Here is a 17,143-nt window from a genome sequence, read left to right as displayed (position 1 = left end):
CTTGGTAGGATACATGTTTGTAAAAAGCTTTTACGAATAAAAATGGTCAAGTTTTTAAAAAAAAATAATTTTTATTGAAATTTTTGAAAAATGTATCACAACAGAACAATAATAATAATAACAATAATAAACACCCCCCGGTACCATATAACAACCCCCCCCCCCCCTCCCCCTCCCCAAACCCAATAAGCAACAAAATAAATTAACAATAAATTAAATTAACAAAAACAATGCCCCCCTGAAAACCCCCCTCCCCCGCCGGGTTGCTGCTGCTGCTGACCTAGTCCCCTATCGTTGAGCCAGAAAGTCGAGGAAAGGCTGCCACCGCCTAAAGAACCCTTGTACCGACCCCCTCAGGGCGAATTTGACCTTCTCCAGCTTAATGAATCCCGCCATATCATTGATCCAGGTCTCCACGCTTGGGGGTCTCGCATCTTTCCATTGCAACAAGATCCTCCGCCGGGCTACTAGGGACGCAAAGGCCAAAACACCGGCCTCTTTTGCCTCCTGCACTCCCGGCTCCACCCCAACCCCAAATATCGCGAGTCCCCAGCCTGGTTTCACCCTGGATCCTACCACCCTCGACACCGTCCTTGCTACCCCCTTCCAGAAATCCCCCAGTGCCGGGCATGCCCAAAACATATGGGCATGATTCGATGGGCTCCCCGAACACCTAATGCACCTGTCCTCACCCCCAAAAAACCTGCTCATCCTCATCCCGGACATATGAGCCCAGTGCAGTACCTTGAACTGGATGAGGCTAAGCCTCACACATGAAGAGGAGGAGTTCACCCTCTCCAGGGCGTTCGCCCATGTCCCCTCCTCAATCTGCTCCCCCAGCTCCACTTCCCATTTAGCCTTTAGCTCCTCTACCAACGCCTCCTCCACCTCCTGCATCACCTGGTAGATGTCAGACACCTTCCCATCCCCTACACACACCCCCGAAAGCACCCTATCCCTTACCCCCCGCGGGGGCAGCAAAGGGAACCCCTCCACCTGCCGCCTAGCAAACGCCTTGACCTGAAGGTACCTGAACATATTCCCCGGAGGGAGCTCAAACTTCTCCTCCAGCTCACCCAGGCTCGCAAACCTCTCGTCAATGAACAGGTCTCCCAACTTCCTTATGCCTGCCCTGTGCCACCCCAGGAACCCGCCAAATGTTCCATGTTCAATGTTCAATGTTCCCCGGGACAAACCGGTGGTTCTCCCGCAGCGGGGCCTCCATCGAGCCCCCCACTTCCCCCCTGTGTCGCCTGCACTGCCCCCAAATCTTGAGGGTAGCCGCCACCACCGGGCTCGTAGTGTACCTCGTTGGAGGGAGCGGCAACGGCGCCGTTACCAGTCCCTTCAGGCACGTGCCTCCACAGGACGCCATCTCCATCCGTTTCCATGCTGCCCCCTCCCCATCCATTACCCACTTACGTACCATCGAAACATTAGCCGCCCAATAGTACCCAGAGAGGTTGGGCAGTGCCAACCCCCCTCTATCCCTGCCCCGCTCCAAAAAGACCCTCCTCACCCTCGGAGTCCCATGCGCCCAAACAAATCCCGTGATGCTGCTGTTCACCCTCCTAAAAATGGTCCTCGGAATGAAAATGGGGAGGCACTGAAACAAAAACAAAAACCTCGGGAGCACCGTAATTTTAACGGACTGTACTCTACCCGCCAACGACAGCGGCAGCATGTCCCACCTTTTAAACTCTTCCTCCATCTGCTCCACCAACCTAGTAAAATTAAGCTTATGCAAAGTCCCCCAACTCCTAGCCACCTGAACCCCCAGGTACCTAAATCTCCTCACTGCCCTTTTTAGCGGGAGCCTACCAATCCCCTCCTCCTGATCTCCCAGGTGTACAACAAACAGCTCGCTCTTGCCCAGGTTCAACTTAGAGCCCGAGAAACTCCCAAACTCAGCAAGCATCTCCATCACCTCTGGCATTCCCCCCACCCGGTCTGCTACATACAGCAGCAAGTCATCTGCATAAAGCGACACTCTGTGCTCCTCCCCACCCCGCACCAGACCCTTCCACCTCCCCGACTCCCTGAGCACCATGGCCAGAGGCTCAATTGCCAACGCAAAAAGCAAGGGGGACAGGGGACACCCTGCCTCATCCCACGGTAGAGCCTGAAGTACTCGGACCTCCTCCCATTTGTCGCTACACTCGCCATCGGGGCCTCGTACAGCAACCTCACCCATTTAATAAACCCCTCCCCAAACCCGAACCCCTCTAACACCTCCCACAAGTACCCCCACTCAACCCTATCAAAGGCCTTCTCCGCATCCAATGCCACCATAATCTCCGCCTCTCCTTCTGCCGCCGGCATCATTATCACATTTAGCAGCCTTTGCACATTAGTGTTCAGCTGCCTCCCCTTCACAAAACCCGGCACACAGTCCTCTATTCTAGTGGCCAAGATCTTCGCCAGCAACTTGGCGTCCACATTCAGCAGTGAAATTGGCCTATATGATCCACACTGCAAGGGGTCCTTATCCGCGTAGTTTTTATAAAATTCAACCGGGAACCCATCCGGTCCCGGCGCCTTCCCCGACTGCATGTGGCCAATCCCTCTAACCAGCACCTCCAACTTGATCAGCGCCCCCAGTCCCTCCACCTGCTCCTCCTGCACCCTTGGAAATCGCAGCCTGTTCAAGAAGCTCTCCGTTCCCCCCCCCCCCCGGCGGCTCCGACCGGTACAGTTCCCTGTAGAAGTCCCTAAAGACCCCATTGACCTCTGCCCCCTGCCGCACCACATTCCCACCCCTATCTTTCACTCCACCAATCTCCCTAGCCGCGTCCCGCTTGCGAAGCTGATGCGCCAGCATCCTGCTCGCCTTCTCTCCATATTCATAGACTGCTCCCTGTGCCTTCCTCCACTGTGTCTCCGCCTTTCTGGTGGTCAGTAAATCAAACTTGGCCTGCAGGTTACGCCGCTCCCCCAGCAATTCCTCCTCCGGGGCCTCCACATACCTCCTATCCACACTCAGCAGCTCCCCCACCAGTCTCCTCCTCTCCGCCCCCTCTCCCCCCTCTCCCTATGGGCTCGGATGGAAATCAGCTCCACCCTAATCACTGCCTTCAGGGCCTCCCACACCATCCCCACCCGGACCTCCCCAGTATCATTGTCCTCGAGGTACCTCTCAATACATCCCCGGACCCTCCTACACACCTCCTCATCAGCCAACAACCCCACATCCAGACGCCAAAACGGGCGCTGGTCTTGCACCTCCCCCATCTCCAGATCCACCCAATGCGGAGCATGGTCCGAAATCGCTATAGCCGAATATTCGGCATCCGCCACCCTCTGGACCAGTCCCCTACTCAGGACAAAAAAAATCAATGCGGGAATAAACCCTGTGCACATGGGAGAAAAAAAGAGTACTCCCGAGCCCTCGGCCTCCAAAACCTCCAGGGATCCACCCCTCAACACCTTGGCCGCTGCCGGCCTCCTGCCTGTCCTAGAACTGGAACGATCCAGTGGGGGATCCAGCACCGTATTGAAGTCCCCCCCCATGATCAGGCCCCCCCGCCTCCAGGTCAGGAATGCGGCCCAACATACGCCTCATGAAACCAGCATCATCCCAATTTGGGACATACACATTTACCAACACCGCCCTCTCCCCCTGCAGCCTACCGCTCACCATCACATGCCTGCCGCCACTTTCAGCCACTACCTCAGACACCTCAAATGCCAACCTCTTCCCCACCAGGATCGCCACCCGCCGGTTCTTCGCGTCGAGCCCTGAATGGAAAACTTGCCCCACCCACCCCTTCCTCAGACGAACCTGGTCCGCCACCTTCAGGTGAGTCTCCTGAAGCATGGCCACGTCCGCCTTCAGATGCGAAAACACCCGGACCCGCTTAACTGGCCCATTCAACCCCCTCACGTTCCACGTGATCAGCCGGATCAGAGGGCACCCCGCCCCCCCTCCCCCGTCGACTAGCCATAGCCCATAGACTGCTCGCCCCTGGCCAGCACCCCCCACTCGGCCCGTTTCCCACGGCGATAGAACCTCGCCCCGACCCGCACCAGCTCCTCCCTGGCCAATCCAGCAGCAACCCGGTATTCCCCCCCCCCCCCCCCCCCCCCCCCGGCCTCCCTCAAGGCTAGGACCCCTCCTAACCGCGACGCTCCCTCCATAGTACTCCCGTGAGCCAGCTAACTTCTGCTGACCCCGGCAGCTCCTGCCCTAACTCCGACCCCTCCCGATATGGGGTCCCCTCCCCCCCCCCCCCCCCCCCCCTGCAGCAGCTCCTTGGCACCGCTCCTGCGCGGGAAAACGGAACTGATATCCACGCCCCTTGCCTCCAGCTCCACCCCCCTCGTCCCGCAGCGTGGGAAACCAGAGGAAAGCCCGCGCTTTCCCACTGCCCCACTCCACCCCCTCAACGCAGCTCCCAAATAGCAGTTCCAACCCATCCACCAACCCTGTACAAACAAAAACAGAACAACCACAGACCCCAACACCCCCCTTAAAACACAAAAACATAACCAACATCATCCGAAAGCAGGAAAAAAAACAAACAGAATAACCAGAAACAGCAGTCCCCAATCCCTAGTTCGAGTCCAACTTTTCAGCCTGCACAAAGGCCCACGCCTCCTCCGGGGACTCAAAATAGTGATGCCGGTCCTTGTAGGTGACCCACAAGCGCGCAGGCGGCAGCATGCCGAATTTCACCTGCCTGCTGTGAAGCACCGCCTTCGTCCGGTTGAACCCGGCCCTCGGCCACCTCCGCACTCCAGTCCTGGTAGATGCGCACTACCTAATTCACCCACTTGCTGCTCCTTACCTTCTTGGCCCATCGCAGAACACATTCCCGGTCACTGAACCGATGGAACCGCACCAGCACCACCCGCGGGGGTTCATTCGCCTTGGGCCTCCTGGCCAGTACTGTGTGGGGTCCCTCCAGCTCCAGGGGCAGATGGAAAGATCCTGCCCCCCACGAGGGCGGAAACCTCATCCTCGCGCTCAGAGGCCTGTTGCTGCAACTCTAGGATCGCTGCACCCTGGGTTGTCTGGGTCTCCAGCAGCTTGCTTGTCGTAGCCTTCAGAGAGTCAAGCAGCTCCACTTTCAGCTCCGTAAAGTAGCGCAGAAGGGCCGCCTGCTGCTCCTGCGCCCACTGCCTCCACGGCCGCCATTTTGTCCACCTTCCCCCGCTTTTCCAGGGGAGCTGCTGCCGTTTTTTTTCCTCGCCGCACTCCGGGTCCGCACCATAAATCCCGGGGGGTAATGCTCCAGACCCCTTTACACACCGGGAATCGTCGAATCAGCGCCGTTTGGAGCCCTTCAAAGAGCCCACAAGTCCTATGAAAGTGGGAGCTGCCGAACGTGCGGCTTAGCTCCGCATAGCCGCAACCGAAAGTCATAAAAATGGTCAAGGGCAAGCCTACGAAAATAAAATTAAAACTTTCTAGGACAGCTTATATTTTTGAGCCTTTGGTTGCACCCTCTGGCCACATTTAATCATTCTTAGGAATGATCTCTCCAGTCTACTTTCCATGGAAATTAAACCTTGAGCAATTTCTGGTCTAAAAAAAATGAACTTGCAAAGATAACACCTGAATCTTTACCGATTTCAAACTATTTATTAATATACTACGTATGTAGCTAAGTTTTAACATATGCTGGCTTTTTGAATGAACATTCTTACTTAAATCTACAAATTCGCTTCTTGTCTGGGAACCTGGATGTTTTCCTCATCTTCAAGTACCCGCACAACTTCCTTTATCAAAAATTATTTATGCAATCAGCTCCCACCACCTTTTTCAAGTAGAGCTTCTGAATGACAACTCTCTGAATAATTTTGAATCTATGACCTCTAGTGAGTGAGCCATTCACCTGATGGAATATTTTTTCCATCTTTACTCTATCAAAATGCTCTTGATTGCACAAAGCTCTGTTAGGTAAACTTTTAACCTTCTCTGTTTCAACAGAGACTATCCTAACTTTTCCAATCTCTCCTCATAACTGAAATCCCTGATAACATTGTGATAAACCTCCTAGACCTCCTCGGTACTTTTACTGAAGTGTGGTCTTCAATTGGCCATAATGCTCCAGCTGAGTAATTTATGAAGTTCTAGCCTGGTCTTTGTTTTTATGTTCTATTCCTCTATCTGTAAACCCAAATAATCAATTTTTTAAAACCATCTCATCAACTTGTCCTGCCACCTTTTAAGAATTTGTATCTGGACACCAAGGTCTCTACTCATCTACACTTCACAACATTTTATAGTAAGTACCCTGCCTTTCTATTTGCATCCTTCCAAATTGCATCACTTCATGTTGCTCTGCATTATGTTGCATCTGTCATACTTCCTCTCATTTGTCCATCCTGAAGCCTATCACCATCCTCATTAAGTTTACTGTAAGAAGTCTTACAACACCAGGTTAAAGTCCAACATGTTGGACTTTAACCTGGTGTTGTAAAAATTCTTACTGTGCTCACCCCAGTCCAACGCCAGCATCTCCACATTAAGTTTACTAGAATGGGAAGGTTGTTTTATGAAGAACGGTTGGACAAGCTAGGCTTGTATCTGCTGGAATTTAGAAGATTAATAGGCAACTTGATTGAAAGATATAAGATCCTGAGAGGTCTCGATAGGGGGCATACGGAGAGGATGTTTCCCCTTGTGGGAGAATCAAGAATTAGGGGTCACTATTTAAAAATAAGGAGTCACCCATTTAAGACCGAGCTGAGTTTTTTTCTGAGGTTGGGAATCTTTGGAACTCACTTCTATAGAATCATTGAATATTTTTATGCCAGAGATAGATCGGTAGATCCTTGTTAAGCAAGGGGATTGTTGAGGTTACAGTCAAATCAGCCATGATCTTATTGAATGGCACAGCAGGCACAAGGCTCTGATCGGCTTACTCTTGCTCCTAGTTCATATGTTGATCATTTACTATTTTGACAAGTTTTATAGCATCTGCAGACTTTGATTCTGCTCCCTACACCTGAGTTTAGGTTCATAAAAATTGCAGACTTATGGACCCAAATTGATCCTTGGGAAACAGCAATGAAATGAACAAGGAAAGCACTGGAAATACTCAGCAGGTCGAGCAGCATCCGTGGAGAGAGAAAAGCAAAGTCAATATTTTGGGTCTGTGACCTTCAATCAGAGCTACTGAAACATCTATCCCTTTGCTTTCTGTGAATACACCAATTGTGTGTCTATACTGTCACTTTCGCCTTCATAACATAAGCTTCCATCTTCTCAATTAACCTCCTATGTCGCACTTGGTTGAATGCCTGCTAAAAGTTCACATATACATCTTACATGCATTGCTTATTTAACCTTCAATAAATAATTAAATCAAGTTGGTCAGACATGATTTATCTGTGTTGACTCTCCTTGACTAACCTATGTCTTTCCAAATTAAAGTTTATTTTGTCCCTGAAAATGGTTTCAACAGATTCACCACTACCAATATTGGGTTGACTGGCCTGTGGTTTCCTGTTTTATCCCACTCCCCTTCTTTAAATAGTGCTCCAACATTTCTGGCCCTTCAGGCCTTTATCCAGTGAGATTTGAAAGATTGTGACCAATGCTTCTGCCATTTCTACCTTTACTTCTTTCAGCACCTGGGATGCATTCCATCTGGACCAGGTGACATATCAACCTTTGGTAATGCTAATCTTTTCAATACATCTCTATTATTATCATGTCAACAACCCCCATTTCCTCTTTTTGTAACTGCTTCCCCTGTGTGCAGTCAAATATCTTGTGGTTCCAGGTGTTTGATTCTTTCTTGTTCTTCCAAGAAATAGTGACTCTCCCGTGTTTGAAACTGAAAACTATGTAATGAGTGCCATTGGCATGGCAAATTCCTACACTAGCTGTGTTGTTCTCCTACCATATATGGTGATCTGCCTCCTGCAGCTTCTGTAGTTGTGGGGTCACCACTTCCTGAAATGTGCATTTGGAGAAACCTTGACTTCTTAATGTGCAACAGTGACCCTTTGCGTTTTGCTACGTTTCGAACTTGAGCAACTGCTGTCACTACCTGCACAAGTGGTCAGTTAGCATGCATTAAATGCCATGGAGTTCCCACATTGAAGAGGATACATGTACAACAGGTGTCAAGTGCCATGCCATGGTAGTCAATCCACTGATTTATAAATTACGGAGACAGTGACCAGTAAAACCCTTAACTTTAAAAATCTAAACCGGCATCTATGACACTGATGTATTAAATTCTTTAATTAAAAAAATATTGACCACTGTGACTATATTGCTGAATTAGTAAAAATTTAACAAAAGGTACTGGAAATTATGGGCGCGATCTAACCACCGCTTTGAGTCTGCCATGGATTTGGGCAGATAGGTTGGAGTGTCCCGAGGGGAGTGGTGGTGGTGCTCGGTGGTGGTTGGGGGGGGCCTGATGGGTGTGTTTCCGGGCCTGATGGGTGTGTTTCCGGGTCTATAAGCCAATATTGTGTATGCCTGTAACAGGCAACTACCGCCTGCCTGTCCTACCAAATCCTCCCAGGACGGAGCCCTGCTCTTGGTTATCTGCTGCAGTTCACTTTAACCCCCTCTGACTCTAGCTTCATAGCTGATGGCAATTGCGAGTAAGGAATTGGCATAGTTAGTTATATGATCACTTCCCAGCTCAAGTCCATTCTCGTAGGCATATGCACCGTGTCTCAGACAAATGTTATTCCCGAGCATTCCATCCAACCGAGAGACCAGGACATTTTGCCTGGACCACGGAGGCACCACAGAGGCAATGGCTAACAATTGAACACTCGGGCTGGGCTTCAGCACTGGGAATATCTTTACAACAATAGGATGTGTGTAGATCAGAGGTGGACACTGAGCACGGTCTCCATGATGTTCCCGGCAGGGGTCTGCTGTGGTCAGGGGTGAGTGTGCAGAGTGAGGTTCTCCAGCACAACTGGCTTGGTGGATGGCACTCTGAGAAGGCGGAGGACAATAGGATGGCGGAGGCTTGGGGGATTTGAGGGTTTCCAGGGTAGAAGTCCTAATTGATTGATTGTCAGTCTCTTGCCTCCTCGAATTCCTTGCAGGTGCCACAATGATGGTGTCATCGGCCCTGCAGAGGCTTCCCTCGCTGTGCTAGAGGCAGCTCAGGCAGCCAGACACCGTAGAAGGCAGCAGCATTGACGCAGGCAGATGGTGGCACCCCATGTGCAGGGAGCCGCCGCACACCCTGAATAACTGGCTGCCCATCAGACTGTGGAGGAACCCAGAGGGGGACGTCGACAATGGCCCCAGGTGTACAAGCATCGTTGGTCATTCAAGGAGGTGGACAGCGTTGTGCCTCAGGAGGCTCCGTCTCAGCAAAGAGACAGTGTGACACCTGTGCCATGTTCTCATGGACTTGGCACCTCATGGAGGAAGAGGACACCTGCTCCCGTTAAGGTCATCGCAGCCCTGAACCTTTATGCCACCGGATCATTCCAGGGCTAGAGTGGGGACTTGTGCAGCATATCTCTATCTACAACCCACAGGTGCATTCGTGATCCATGGTTCCGATGCCTGGACCGCTCTGATAGTGCACTGCAGTACATCCCCCAGAGTGTCTCCCGCTTTGTGGTGGTCTGCTGTGCCCTCTACAACGTGGCACAGTAGCAAGGCGACATGCTGGAGCAAGAGGAGGGATGTGCGGCCTCATCCAAAGAGGAGGAGCTGGACAAAAAAGGGATGGAGAACGAGCCTGAGGAGGACCCGTGGGAGCAGATGGAGGACAGGTGGCAGTGAAGGTCCGGAGTGCTCAACCCCAGCCGCTTCTCATAGGTTGAGGCCTGGTCCGTCAGCTCATCAACCACATCCCCAATTCACCCAACCCTCCCTGATTACCAGTTCCACCCTCCTAGGGTCTGTAACATCACAGGCCTGTGACAGCACTTTCAGCGGGTCAAGATACCCATGAGGGTGATGATATCACCAAGAAGGGTGATGATAACTCGCTGTGACATTAGCTCTGGTGCTCCTCAACTTATGCCAAAAGTCTTGCTCTTAGGCGCTCGCACCCATCCTCTGGCTTTTTTTCATTATTGTTCATGTGATGCGGGTGTCGTTGGCTGGACCAGCAGTTATTGCCCATCCCTGAGGGCATTTAAGAGTCTACCACATTGCTGTGGGTCTGGAGTCACATGTTGGAAGACCAGATAAAGATGACAGAATCCCTAAGAGACATTAGTGAACCAGATGGGTTTTTACTACAACTGAAAATGGTTTCATGGTCATCATTAGACTTTTAATTCCAGATTTTTATGGAATTCAAATTCCACCAATTGTCCAGTTGCCAAGAGCATTACCCTGGGTCTCTGGATTACTAGCCCAGTGATAAACCATTAAGCCACAGCCTCCCCTGTGCCCAGTGGGTGGGGGAATAGAGGGCAACAGGGGGTGGGAGTGCAAGCAGACCCGCAGTGTGGAATAATGTGACACAGGGTTCACATGTTTCAGGTGTCACATGATTTATTGGTGAACATTTGACATTTCCATTCCCCCGAGCTATGGATGGCTAGTTCTCCCCCCCTCCCCCTGCCCCCCTGCAGCTTGCACTCTGTGATCCTCAATCATCATAATCTTTAGTGCTCTACTGCTATGTCTAGATGTGCCCAGGATGCACACCAGAGACCCTGTGGCCTTCAAAGTCCTTGCCCGGTGTCCTCTGGATGGCCTGTAGCCGGAGTGTCACGAGCGTCGCTGTGGCAGCCAGCCCTGCCTGTTACCCTGGAGACGTGCCGGTGTCAGGAGGAGGGAATCAGAGCAACTGGAGATGGCCATTGTGAGTTCGAGAGGCCTCTGAGTCAATCGGCTTTGCCAGCCCTGGCGGCTCCCCATTGTCTGCATCGTGGTGTTGATGTCCTCCGTGACTGTGCCATGCTCTGCAGTGCCCCGGCAATGTTCACTTGTGTCTGGGGGACATTCCTCAGCAACTGGAACATGATGTCAAGGCCCTTAGCCATGGTTGTCACAGACTGAGCCACTCCTTGGACACCACCACTCAGGACATATCGTACTCCAGGTTTTAAAACTGCGGTCGCCACCCTAGCAGTGTTTGCCTCCGTGCTACGCATTGCTGGCGCCATCTTCTGCAACCGTAGCCTTTCTGAATCAGCTGTGCCCTAGTGTCTGCATCAGCTCCGGGGTAATCTTGCCCAGGGATTCAGCATTTGACTGGACCCAGCTGAGTCCTGGGATCAAGCAGACCTCTGACTGCTGGATGAAACGCAGTGGATCCTCACCTCTGCATCACAAGCAAACCTCTGTCGGTGGCTGCTCACTCCTTGGTCAACCCCATGATCACCATGGCCCATTCCTCATAGTGGGTGAGAACTGATTCCTGGAACTCCTCTGCCCATCTGGGCCCTTGCTCGCCTGTTATAGGCTAACTTCCCTTGTGGGGACAGAAAAGGGACATTTTGAACCACGTGCTTGGTGATTTGGGGGGGGGGGGGGCGGAAATGGTGGTATGTGGGTGGTGTTTGGGACCACACCTGGACATGGGAGGGATTGTGCTGGTCGGTGCCAGGGCGTACTGGGGCACAAATGCATTGATCGGGAAGGAGGGGGGTGGGGTGCCAGCCGCTGCCTTGGTGGGGAGCGGGTTGGAGGCCTGAGGGGTGGCAGGCAGAACTGATCCCAAGGGGCAAGTGTTAACTTACCTTTAAGGCTCAGTGGAGATCGTAGGTTGTCTTCCTGCATTGTACGGCATTCCTGGTAATGCTGTCAGAACTGACGGCCGCTGCAAATGTATCTCTGGCGGTATTGGTGGTACTGAAACTGGCCCTCCCACCCCCTTGGGGGAACAGAATGTCCCATTACGCATCCATTGTATCCAGAAGCCTGGCCAGGTCGGCATCTCCAAAGCAGATCTGTTTGAAATCATGCTTTGTGTGCTGGCTGGCAGTGAGTTGTAAGGGCGCATTTCAAAGCAGATCCCAGCTTGTTAGTGAAGAGCTGCCGAGGTACGAGTTTGGCGAATCAGATGGCAAGGGTGCCATTAATGGCGTGAAACACACGGATGCTCATTTTTGGAACTAAATGCCATTGAATATGGGCCTGATCTCGCCAATGCGGACGTCCGGGAACACCCAGCCAATCGCGCCTGGAATGACATTAGAACTTTTCCGTTAAATCGCGTCCTAGAAACTAAAGCACAGTGGAAACTACCATTAAATTCATTTCAACACTCCGAAATTAGTAAAAGACAAAGAATTGGGCAGGACGACAGCACGGTGATTAGCACTGTTGCTTCACAGTGCCAGGGTCCCAGGTTCGATTCCCGGCTTGGGTCATCTGACTATGCAGAGTCTGCATGCTCTCCTCGTGTCTGCGTGGATTTCCTCCGGGTGCTCCGGTTTCCTCCCATAAGTCGCGAAAGACATGCCGTTAGGTAATTTAGACATTCTGAATTCTCGCTCCGTGTACCCGAACAGGCGCCGGAGTGTGGTGACTCGGGGGTTTTCACAGTAACTTCATTGCAGTGTTAATTTAGCCCTGCTTGTGACGATAAAGATTATTATTATTGTAGCTTTTGCCTGCTGTGTGTGTGGTAGCAATGTCACTTGAATTTCTTTGTCAGAATTGAAGTGGCAGCTTAGCCCAGTTCATATTTACCTCTGAGTCAGAAATAATGAGTTGTTTGTAATGGTTTGCTCAATATGCATTTATAATGCATTTATAATGCATATTTGTGCAATGAAAGTTTTTAAGGGTTAAACTGTGGATCATTTCAATTTTTAGACGTTTGTCTAATGCAGAATGCCAGTATTTTTTTTTCTCCATGGAAATTAAATGGTTTGATTTTATATTATTCAATTACAGATTAAATGTCTGTTCTCTGCTTTGGTCATATTATTAATTTGAATCACTTGTATTCCTGCAATCTTATTCCAGCTGTCCTGTTCCTAGTCTAGCTTGGCTGAACTAATTGTAGCTTAGTTGAGATTGAACAACTTGGGAGACACCATTGAAAATGGTGTCGTCTTAGTTCCTGAGTACCCCAATAAGTGGTGCATTTACCCCAAACCCCATTGAGTGATTGGGGAGCTGTGTTTTAAATAAATGTACAAATGTCACAATAAATATGTTTAATGAATTTATGTACTTTGTACAAATAGGTGGAGTATGTGTTAACAGACAAAACTGGAACACTGACTGAAAATGAAATGAAATTCAGGGAATGTTCTATTAATGGCGTTAAATACAAATACAGTAACGGCAATTTGGTCCATGAAGGAATGACCGGGATGTTTGAAAGGAGCAACCAAACTTTTGTAAGTTTCTATCATATTTATTCAATTGCAGAGTCTGTGTAGGTATGATGGGCCAAGTGGCCTCCTACACTGTAACAATTCTGTGATTTCCCACTTTCCCACATTATACTCCTATTTGCCAGGACTTTGACTATTCTTCCAATCTATCTGTGTCCCTTGGAAGCCTCAGTGTCCTCTTCACATCTTACATCCTACCTATCTTTGTGTTATCAGTAAATTGAACAGCAATACCGTTGGTCCCTTCGTCCAAGTCATTTATAGAAATTATAAAGAGTTGGGCCCCAGCACTGATCCCTGTGGCACATCATTTGTTACATGTTTGCCATCCAGAAAAAGACACATTTAGGCCGAACATCCTCCCGTTAGCCAGTTAATATTCTATCCATGCTAATACGTTACCACCTACATCGTGAGCTTGTGTCTTTTGCAATAGCCTTCAATGTGGCACCTTCTCAAATGCCTTCTGGAAATTGAAGTGAAGTACATCCATCAGTTCACTGTTACCCTTAGCACACTTTACTACCTCCAAAGAACCCAAATAAATTAGTTAAACGTGACTAAACATATTGACTCTTCCTGGTGATATTGAATTTTCCCAAATACCCTACTATAACATTTTTAACAAAGACTTCTAATATTTTTCCTATGATAGATGTTAGGCAAATTGGCCTGCTTTCTGTCTCCCTCCCTTTGTGAATAAAGGAGTTACATTCACTATTTTCAAATCAAACGGAACTTTCTGCAAATCTAAGGAGTTTTGGAAAATTAAAGCCAGTGTGAGAGCTATCTCACTAGTCAATTTTCTTAACACTTTGGGATGAAGTCCACCAGAACGCAATGATTTGTCAGCCTGCAGCTCTAAAAATGTTCTCACTACCATTTCCATGTAATTTTCCTGATATGCTCCCTTCCACCTGATTTACAGCAAATTCTGGGATGTTCCTTGTATCCTCTATAGTGAAGACAGATGCAAAATATCAATTTGGTGAATTTGCCATCTCCTTTTTTTCCATTATTAGTTCCCCAGACTCACTTTCTATCGGACCAACCTCTTTTCATTTTTAAATATCTATAGAAATACTTAATAATAATCACTTAGTGTCACAAGTAGGCTTCAATGAAGTTCCTGTGAAAAGCCCCTAGTCGCCACATTCCGGCGCCTGTTCAGGGAGGCTGGTACGGGCTCGCCTTTATATTTCTAGCTAGTTTGCCCTCATACTCTTATCAACCTTGTGGTCATTCTATGCTGTGTTTTAAAGATGCTGGGTCCTCCCCTTAGAATTTTTATTTTGAAATATCTACACCTGATGTGTCACGCTGTCTCAATGACTGAGCTGAAGCTGCTCAAGCGCAAAGACTTACTGCAGAAATGTTTGCCCTTGATTGCACTAGCAAACAGAAGCTCCCACATGCTGCAGCTTTGACACATCATCTGTCCTATCATCCTTAATGTGTTTTCATTACATAATTATATTATTTACTTTATTTTCCTGTTTCATATATGTTATTAACTTTACCACCAGTTCATATACTATTTTAAATCCTCAGGACCAGAATGGATTTAGCCATTTACCAAATATCACCAAACTGCTCCTTTCCATGTAGTATCAGTGTTCCATTATCTCAGGTGAGGCAGTCCATCTGCAAAATATAAAGTAGTGTCTCAAAACTGGCAACCTCAGGACATAGTCAATGCCAGATTTTGGATTGTGTCGTTTTTTGGGCCAGGTTGGGTAGAACAGGTGGATAGTTGAGGGTATGTTTTCTCGAGGGTTGAAGGGGCAGTTTTAAAAGAAATAAGGATAATCCTGCAAAATAAGCCAGGAACTCTTTTAGAACTGCTTCAGATCCATCAGTGTTATTTTGCTGGAAACATGGCAGAAGCTCTGTTTATGCATGTAAATAGGATTCCAACTGCACTTCGTTGTAGAGTGGGAGCAACTCCCAGGAATTTCCCAGCCATCCAGTTAGACCAAAGATGTTGGTGAGGAGGCAAAAAATCAGGTGATGGTTGCTTTAAAGAAAAAGTCTGCTTTTTGGAAAGCTGGATTTGACACACTGTACCATATTCTCTTCCTTGCCTAATAAATATCAATATATCCTGTTGTGTACAATTGTCAATTCTTTTCATTTCTCAAATCAAGTATTCTCCTGAGCTATCTGTGAGATTGCCTATTCATGTCAATACCTTTTTCATGTTGCAGGTCATTATCTGCAGGGAATTAGGTTGAGGCTTATGCCACTGATCGCAGTTAGCAGACTACAAGTCTACTGATCTGACTGGGTTTGAACTCTTATCTCAGAAGGGAAAGGGATGTATCCTCTTTCAGCCTTCGTGCTTCCTCACAGATTTAAAATTTATACTCAGGAACTGAAGCAGACCCAAATGTGAATTATAATGAATGTTCACAATTCCTTTGCAAAACAGCTGATGCAATACCAATCCCCACGTAGGTTTTTCTGTTTTAAAAAAAATATATGGTAGAAATTGCTGAGAGAACTAGCGTCCTAACTTAAGCATCTTCACAGAAACACAGATTTGCATCACAAGACATGTGGATTTTGTTACCCTTTTCAAAACTGACATTGCCACTTGTCATCTGAGAGTACCTTTAAGAAATGGATGTTTATAAATGGGTATGTATATAAATATCTGTAGTGAGAATGCCTTTAAGAAATGGGTGTTTACTACTGCAGTGATGTCAGAGTGGGTGGAGCTGGGCTGTCTGCCAGCTTTTAACTTTTGTTTTAGGCTGTTGGCTGCAGGGTGTGTTTTAGTTTCGTTTTCAGAGCTGGATAGCTGCAGTCACAGCCAGAAGGTCTATGAATCTCTCTCTGTAATCTAAAGACTAAATCAATCCTGGTGATTTAAAACTAATAACAGTAGTGACTTTAACCTAATGTGTTTCTGATAAAGTTTTGTTTTTAAGTCATATGGATGTTCAAAGGAAAGCTTAAAGGATTACTTAGTGTTGTAGTTTTTGGGGGTTGTACTTGAATTAATAGTTGCTAAGATGTTCACTATGTTTTAAAAAGGTTACCTTGAGTTCATAGAATAAACATTGTTTTGCTTTAAAAAATACTTTTCCATTTCTGCTATACCACACCTGTAGAGTGGGCCGTGTGCTCCCCATACCACAATCTATTAAAAGTTGTGGGTCAAGTGAACTCCATTCTACACTTTGGGGTTCTCTAAATCCTGGCCCATAACACACTTCGCTGGGATACAGTTAAACCAGTGTAAGTCTTCCTCCAGTGTTTCACTCAAGATCTCATTCTTCCTGCATAGACCTAGACGGTAACTATTGGTACTGTCATCACAGAGTGACTTTCAGACTTTCTGGATGGTCAGGAACAGGTGTCCGGCTTGATATCTGTTCATAATCAAAGGTGCTGAAGATAATATAATGCCGTTGACTGAGATCTGCTTAACTTATGTTGAAATGATGGTGCAATGGTGAGCACTGCTCCCTCACGGTGCTGAGGACCCCGGTTCAATCCCAGCTCCGGATCGCCGTCCGGGTGGAGTTTGCACATTCTGCCCGTGTCTGCATGGGTCTCACCCCCACAACCCAAAGATGTGCAGTGTAGGTACATTGACCCACTAACTTGCCCCTTAATTGGGGGAAAAAAATGAGATACTCTAAATTTATTTTTAAAAAACTTATGATGAAACCTGGAATAATACTGGATTGGCTGTTTCATTAGCATAGAACTTCCGATCAATGGCAATGCTGGGTGCAGTGCTGCTGCCCGCAAGTTCTTACCAATTCAATGAGACTGGCCCATTTATTCAGGATCATCTGGGAAGTCCAGTGAGTGTAGTACAGTCGGGGGTAGGAGAATCACGTCCCCTACTTTTTAAGCTCTGCCGTATTCAGCAAAGTTT

At 48.3% G+C, this 17,143-nt stretch overlaps 1 protein-coding gene across 1 annotated transcript in view; it reads left to right on the top strand.

The window, feature by feature from the left end:
* Window positions 1-17,143, top strand: part of atp11b (ATPase phospholipid transporting 11B (putative)) — a 190,280-nt gene that overhangs the window by 71,090 nt on the left and 102,047 nt on the right. Inside the window, 1 exon segment of the mRNA XM_038817479.1 lies at window positions 13,099-13,254. Coding sequence (XP_038673407.1) covers window positions 13,099-13,254 — 156 coding nt within the window.

The sequence above is a fragment of the Scyliorhinus canicula genome, chromosome 13 (genome assembly GCF_902713615.1).
Source record: "Scyliorhinus canicula chromosome 13, sScyCan1.1, whole genome shotgun sequence".
Taxonomy (NCBI): Eukaryota; Metazoa; Chordata; class Chondrichthyes; order Carcharhiniformes; family Scyliorhinidae; genus Scyliorhinus; species Scyliorhinus canicula.
This window is presented reverse-complemented; position numbering and strand designations above follow the sequence as displayed.